This window comes from Diceros bicornis, chromosome 24, assembly GCF_020826845.1.
Source record: "Diceros bicornis minor isolate mBicDic1 chromosome 24, mDicBic1.mat.cur, whole genome shotgun sequence".
NCBI lineage: Eukaryota > Metazoa > Chordata > Mammalia > Perissodactyla > Rhinocerotidae > Diceros > Diceros bicornis.
In genome coordinates this window covers 7,779,428-7,787,263 of record NC_080763.1, presented here as the reverse complement: position 1 = coordinate 7,787,263, position 7,836 = coordinate 7,779,428, and the positions used below count along the sequence as shown (strand labels likewise).

Here is a 7,836-nt window from a genome sequence, read left to right as displayed (position 1 = left end):
GACTGTCAGTCTTGGGGGCTTGATCTCTTAAAGTCTTTATGTCCACAATACCTGGATAATCACTCCACGTACCACCTGCTGGGGTCTAATTTTCTTTTCATTTCTTGACAAAAGACTCCCTGTCTTCTAGGCAAGTTTCGAAAATTGATTAACGCCTGGGAATGCTTGCAGATCAGCAGACCCCAGGTGCTGTAGAGGCCAAGCGTAGACCAAGCCCTGGGGGCGCCCCGGAGGTGTCATCTCCCTGAGCGACAGTGTGCACCTCTCGCATTAACAGCCCTTAGTTCCGCTTGGGTCTCTCCCCCCACCCCGAACCCCCGCCCCCGTCTCACATTCTCCTCCCACGCCCCTGGGCCAAGCGTCCCTTCTGTCAGATGGGGTTGGGGGATGTCTACTCTTCGGGGAAGGGCGCAAAAGGGTTAAAGATGAGAGTCGGCGGCCAGGTGGGGCGCCCACACCCGCCCCCAGCCGCGGTGGGCTTCAGAGGTGAGGGGGCGCTGTTCCGGCAGCAGTGCGCCGGGCGGCGGGCGGGAGAGCTGCCAGGCTGACGGAGAGGCCGGCCGAGTGGGAGCCGCTCCGCCGCCGCCGCCGCTGTGATGCGGAGCCGGTGCTGCGCCGGGCGGTGGAGTCAGAGCCCGGGCGCGGGAGCACGAGCTGCAACATCAGCACCGGCGGCGGCGGCGGCGGCACCTGCACCAGCTCCCGGGCCCCGCGCTGCGCTCGCTGCCCCTCGGCGCCCGGGGCCGCCGCCCCGCGCTCTCTATGGATGTCAAGGCGGCCCCCAACGGGGTGGCCACCATCGAGGACCGGATCCTGCGGATCACCGGCTACTATGGCTATTACCCGGGTTACTCCAGCCAGAAAAGTAAGACGCCGCGGGGCTGCCCTACTCGAGGCGCTGAAGGGGGTGGCATGCGGGAGGGCGCGCGGTCCGGACACCTGCAGCCCTGCCTGCGCCGCCAACGCCACCCTCTTGGCGGTGGGGCCACGGGGAGAAGAAAAGTGTGCCCGCTGTCCTCGGTGCTGAAACACGAGACAGACAGAGAGAGAGAGACAGAGAGAGAGAGAGACAGAGAGAGAGAGACAGAGAGAGAGAGAGAGAGACAGAGAGACAGAGAGAGAGAGAAAGGAGGCCCGGGCCGTTTGCGCCTCGGAGTTTGGAAACAGGCGCAGCCTTGGGGGCGGAAGCGCAGAGGGGACCCGGTGAGCGCTCCTGACGGCGGCCGGCCGGCTCACCCCAGGTTTATTTACAACCAGAGGAGGCTAACATGGCTGTTTACTTAGCGGAAAGCCAGCCCTCGGGGCTGCACTCCCCGAAAGCCCCTACTGGGTGCCAGGCTGCGGGCGGGGCGCTGGGGACGCAGGCTGGATGGGCTCGGGGGTGGGGCCGGCGGGGCGGCCGACCCAGACGTGCTCCCGGCGCCGGCCGAGTCAGCGTGTTCACTCCGGGCTGCTGAGATCTGGCCAGCGCGGGAATTCCTCCTGTTAAAACGTCTTTGGGAGGTTCTCCGCCCTGGGCAGAGAAAGAACCTGCTCGGGTCTCGGAGTCCCGGAGCTTGGAGCCAGGGGCCCGTACGAACGACTGGCGGCGGGGTGGGTGGGAGGGGGAGGAGCGCCGGGGCCCCCCGCCCGCGCCGCCCGCCGCACGTCGCGGCTGCCTCTGAGCCCCGGCCGGCGGTTCTGTTCGGTTCGGCTCGCTTCCGGCTAAGCGAGGTCCTGCGGCGCGGATGTTTTCACGTTTCTGGAGCAGTTTTGGGGGGAGGGCGATGTAGGTGCGCTCTACTCTGTCCCCCTCCCGCAATACACAAACCCAGTGGCTGTATTTGTTGGGATTAGTTCTGCCAGTGACCGAAGTGAAGCTCGTTTTTTCTCTGAATTGGGGGCGTAGCTGCGGATTAATTCCCATGCAGGTGGGATTTCGCTTTTTCTATATCAAAGCATTTCTGTCGCAATAGACGGTGCTTAATTGGTGTTTTTGCTCTTATTTTTAACCAGAAGTCTTGGAAGCTCCTAGATGCATTTCTGATTGGTATTTTTCTTTGACATTTTGGGGTACAATCAACGTTACAGTTTCTCTGAAACAGACAAACCCTGACTCATAGACGAGAAAACACTTTTTCTTTTTCATGTAACATTCTCCCCCACTACGCTCCATCTCTACTGAATAATAATTCAAGAGCTTTCTTCCATGGGCTGTCCTCACACAGATATTTTCTAGTTTAATATTTCATTTGGCTTTAGGAAAGGCCTATCTGATTTGGATGGTTTCTGTCTAACTGTTTTTAGCATTAGAGGCTTACATTATTCATTTTCCATACAAAAATAATTATATAGTGTTAGAATTTTCTGGAAAGAAAATAACACGCTGTGGAATGCAGTTTGAAATCTTTGTACTCTAGACTCAAAAACTTCTTTTTTTCCTATTGGCAAAGGGCTTCTTTTTAGCCCTAGAAACTTAAATGAAGGCACTAGAATACCATGTGGAAATTACTTAGATTCCTCTTTGAACATTTTGATTACGAACCATGGGATTTTGATTGCTTAGAGAATGTCTTTGAAATTACAAGACTCAGGGCAGTATATTATTATAATTTTTATAACAATGGAACTTTGGTTAATAAAAAACAAAGCAAAAAGAATACTGGAAAAGTGATATTTTAAATAAAGACATGTTCATATTATGTTTTCATACTTGCTAAAATAGCTGCACGTATTTCATTTGCCATACAATAACGGGACAGAAAGAGGGAAGAGCACTGGCGAGGACAGTAACTGAAGGTAAAGGGATAAAGATGCATTTGGCATAGTTATTTGTGATGGACGCTTACCTAACGTCAGGCCACAGAGTTCAAACAGCAAAGCCAGAGAATCTGACGAGGACAGAGAATTACATGATAGTCAAGTAACTCTCAGGATGTTCATGCTTTCAGAGGTAGAGATTGCCATTTTGCACAATGAGAGACTAGGAGAGGAGAGAGCTGGAAAAGGGCCAGTCAACTGAGCCCTGAAATAATCCTGCCCTTAATGCAAGCTTCAACTAGTAAACAAACACATTGAAGCAAACCAGTACAATATGGTCAATTGATTTAGCTGTTACGGAGAATAAGCAACAGCTTGGGGGAAGTCTGGAGGGATATATTTAGGAAAAGGCTGTAGTGAGGAATATATAATATGTGAAGGCAAGATGACTTTCCCATTTTCGGACTGATCACGTATGAGGCCTTAAGGATGAGATGATCTATGTGTACCATTTACTTTTTTAGAGGAAGATGGGGACTTAGGTCTGAGAATATGCATCAATGATTAGCCTCATGTTAATGCATCCTGCTACCACCCCTGCCAGTCAGGAAGATGAGTACCTTGTCCAGAACAAATTCTAGTAGTCAGGCTGATACAAAAAGGAAATGTGTATAAATATATATGATATATATATAATATACATCACGTATATAAAAGATATATATTATATACAAAAAAGATATATAGATATATACATATGATTAAACATGTTAACAGAGATGGTTAAAACATTTGTCTCGCCTCAAGTTACTTATGATCTGGTAGGGGAAATAGATTCATTCATTCAACAGGTGTTAACTGAGCACCTCTTATGTGCCAGGAATACCTCAGTGAACAAAACAGACAAAAGTGTTTTCTTTTTTTACAGCTTAAGTTCTAGTGGGAAGAGACAGACAATAAATAATAAACAGAAAGATAAATAAATAATTTGTATATTTCAAGGTGATAGCTGCTTAAAATTATAACAGGCTAAAAAGGGTAAAAAATTCTGAGGGTGTAAGTAATTGTGGCAATTTTAAATAGGGTGGTAGGTAAGGCCTCACTGAGGAGGTCACAACTGAGCAAAGGCCTGAGGGATGTGAGGGAGCTGGCCATGTGTTCATCCGGAGGAAGGCGGTCCAGGCAGAGGGAGCAGTCGGTGCAAGGCTCGGAGGTGGAGCGTGCCTGGCGTACTACGGTGCAAGGCTCGGAGGTGGAGCGTGCCTGGCGTACTAGAGAAAGGGGAAGTGGGCCTGAAGGGCTGAGTGGGGTGAGCAACTGGCAGAGTGGTTGGAGATGAGGGCACTGTGGATACAGGAGCTCAGATGAAGTGGGGCCTTATAGGCCATTGTGAGTCCTTTGGCTCGTACCCTGAATGAAATAGGGGAGCCTTTGCAGGTTTTGACAGAGGTGTGATGTGATTTGACTTACCTTTCAAAAGAATCAGTTTGACTGCTCTACTGGGGCAAGGGTGGAAGCAGAGAGACTAGTTAGTGTGTTATTGTAATAACCTAGGTGAGAGATGACGGTGGCTTGAACCAGAGTGGTAGCAATAGAGGTGGTCAGATTCTGGATATATTTGAAGTCAGAGCCAGTGGGGTTTCCTGATGGATTGTATATGGTATCTGCAAGAAAGAGAGGAGTGAAAAGTGATCCCATCTTTTCTGGTTTGACAAGTTTGAGTTGCCGATGGCTGAAGTGTGGCAGGCTTCAGGGTAGAAAAGTTTAGGGTGTCAGGGGATAAGGAGAACTTTTTGGAAAGGCTAAATGTAATTGGAGATGTAGAATAAGCCTGGAGGTCGGAGACGTCTGATTGGGGATATAAATCAGGGATTTTCCAGCAGTTGGATGTTATCTAAAGCCTAAGACGGATGAAATCTTCAAGGAGTGAACGTGTGTAGAGGAAAAGACGAACACGGACTGAACTCTGGGGCACTCAGACATTAAGAGTTTGGGGAGAAGAGGAGGAACCATTAAAAGGGACCAAGATGGAGCTCCCAGGGAGGTAGGAGGAGAACCAGGAGCATGTGATAGGCTGGAAGCCCATGAAGAGTTTCAAAGGGAAGGGTTTAGCTGAGTCCAGTGCTGCTGAAAGGTCAAGTAAAATGAAGCCTGATAACTGACTATGAATCTGGCAACTGGGCACCATTGGTGACCTTGACAAGAGCAGGTAAGGTGGCTTATGCCACCTATTCTAATAGATTAGAATGTGTTTAAGAGAGAATTAGAGGGAGGAAGTGGAAACGTGAGTATAGACAACTCTTCAAGGATTTTTGTGCAAAGAGGAGCAAAAGGAAATGGGAGTAGTAGGGTTAAAAAGTTTTTTTTTTTTTTTTTAAAGGTGGGAGAAATGACAGCATGTTTGCATGCACATGAGAATGATTTAATAGAGAAAGAAAATTAGTGATGTTAGAGAGAGAGGGTATTGGCTCTAGTGCGCAAGGGACAGGACATTGCTTTAGATAGGAACATGGATAGAGGGCAGAGTGTGCGGGTGAGCATTCTGGAAGGTGGATAACTGAGGCGGTGGGAGTCTGTTGAGATTCTCTTCTGGTCGCTTTAGTTTTCTCCAAATAGGAAGCAAGGTCATCAACTGAGAGTGAGGGTGGGGGAGGAGGTGGTAGAGGTGGTAGGACAGGGAAGGTGTGAATAGTTAAGGAGGGAGAGTGATGGGCTGGGGAAGTACAGTAAGGTTGTCTGGCTGCCTTAAAGGGCCCATTTAAAGTTTCTGGTCACAAGTTTAAGTGGAGACCGGTCAGTAGGTTGTTGTATTCATTGACACAGTGGAGGCACAGAGCAAGTGAAGAAAAGGATTTAACCAGAGTTGCAGATTATCCAATGGGTCTAATAAAATAATAGGGGCAAGGGAATTGTGAATGTATGCAAGGGAGGTATTATTGTAATGATTGACTATAGAATTTAAAGCGGGTAAGTAGAGAAGGGAAGAAATCAAGGTGATTAGGAAGATTAAAAAGGTGATGGGGTCAATGGATTGGAAATTTCAGTGGGAGTGAGGGCTAGCGGAAGTTAGCTGGAAGATCAGAGGTGGTGGTCAGAGAGAGAGATATGCTATAAGAAGTTGTTCATTTCCACAAGTCAAGTCCAAGTACAAATCTATGCATATTTTACTATGTTTCATACTTGATATTTTTGGGGTGAGCCTTCTTTTTGTGTTTATGTAAGGAGTCAGTATATTGATATGTAGTGAATTAAACTGTAGTGGTCTGGAAATCGATTCTCATCTTAAACCTGCCAGCAACGGGCTCTGAGATCTGGGACACTTCTCTGTGGACATCAGTTTCCTTGTTTGTAAAGAAGAGGGGAGAAGTCACTGTCTCAGAACAACCGTGCAGTAGGTCAACTTTGACAGCTTTCAAACAAGTCCCATCCTCCACGGAAGCACCTTACTCAGTAAACTCTGATATGCTTTCTTTGCTTCTCTTCACTCCACCTTTGGTCTCAGACAGTGGCCACTTGCCTCTCTTTGTTCTGTGACTTTTATACCTGTCGGCCTTTTGCTTTTTCTATACCCCAGTAGTGACCAGATTCTGTGGTTGTTTTCTATTGGCAGCTGTAAATTTATAGTGAAACTTCTTCCCCTTGCTGTGATCATCCTGTCTCCAAAAAGAGCTCTACCAACTTCTGGCTCTCAGGCTCTCTGACTTCTCCGACTGCTGTGATGACTTAGCATTTCCCGAGGTGCTAGCTTCAGTGGTCTCTTCTCACTCTTTACTTTCCCTGAGCGAGCTCATTCATCCCACGGCTTCACTATCTCCTATGTGTCTGTATTTCTAGGTCCACTTTTTCTGAACCCAGCCCTATATTTCAAACTTCCTACTAGAATTCCTACCTGGATGTCCTTTATGTCACACACAAAACTAAATTCATCATCCTGTCCTTAAAGTCTGCCTTTTCCTTCTTCTTATGCTTGTTAGCATTCTATATCTGTTTCTCACCAGTTGCCCAGAAACCTGGAGTTATTCTCAAAGTCTGCCCTTTCCCCTTTCCCTACATTCAGTTCACAAGTCCTGTCTATTCTACCCCGAACATGTGCTTTCCACCCCTACTGTCCCTGCCTTAGTTCCAGCCATCACATCTTTCGCCCAGCCTCAGATCCTAATCCAGTATGCATACCTTAACAGCATTTAATTCCCTAAAATGCAAATCTCTTCATCTCACATCCTTGATCAAATGCCTGGAATAAATCTTCATTTTCTGTGGAATAAAGTCCAAACTTCTTAGCGTGCCACGGTCTGAACCCAGCTTACATTGTTCTATTTTAGCACACATTTTCTCCCCTAATTGCTAAAGTAATGCATGCTTAATGCAGAAAATCTGGAAGGCAGAGAAGCAAAAAGAGATTAAAACAAAATTACTCATAATTCCACCACCCAGAGGTGATTAGTGTTAACATTTTGGTTAACACTATCCTTTCAGTCTTTTTTATATCCATAGACACATGCAAATGCTTATTATTTCATACTGAACATTTCTCTCATTGGTCTATATATTTTTAATAATTTATTTTAACGTATGCATAGTCTCCCATATATTTAAGCACCTTAGTCTACTTAAGTTGTTGGATTTTTAGTCCAGTTTTTCTTCTTAATTTCATATCCCCCATGGCCTCCACAAACCCTGGTCATAGTCTCATCAAGCAACTCACTGTTTTAATAACGTTACTGTCCCCATGCCCTTCTGCTCCTCACTGCCTTTGTACACTATGCCCGAATGGCTTGGTCTCCCTGTGTCTCCTTCATCATTCTTTGGAAAGCTCCTATTGATCTTTAAAGGCTGAGTGTGAATGTCCTGTCATCTGTAAAGCTTCCTGATTGCCCCAGGCTGGGTTAATCCTCCCTCTGTGCTCTAGTAATACTGTAGACTCACCTCTGCTCCAGCATTTAGCACACTATTTTGGGCTGTTTGCTTTACACAAGACTGTCTCACCCACAGAGCTTGGGGAAGGCAGGGGCTTATCTTTATTTATTTTCATCTTAGGCAAAGTGTCTAGTACATTCTGGGTGCTCAATAAATTTTATTGTACTAACGAATGAATGA

At 47.1% G+C, this 7,836-nt stretch overlaps 1 protein-coding gene across 1 annotated transcript in view; it reads left to right on the top strand.

Moving 5' to 3' along the window:
* Positions 1–762: 762 nt before the first annotated feature.
* Positions 763–7,836, top strand: part of SLC35F4 (solute carrier family 35 member F4) — a 244,159-nt gene continuing 237,085 nt past the window's right edge. Inside the window, exon 1 of the mRNA XM_058567008.1 lies at positions 763–865. Coding sequence (XP_058422991.1) covers positions 763–865 — 103 coding nt within the window. The remainder of the gene's footprint in view (positions 866–7,836) is intronic.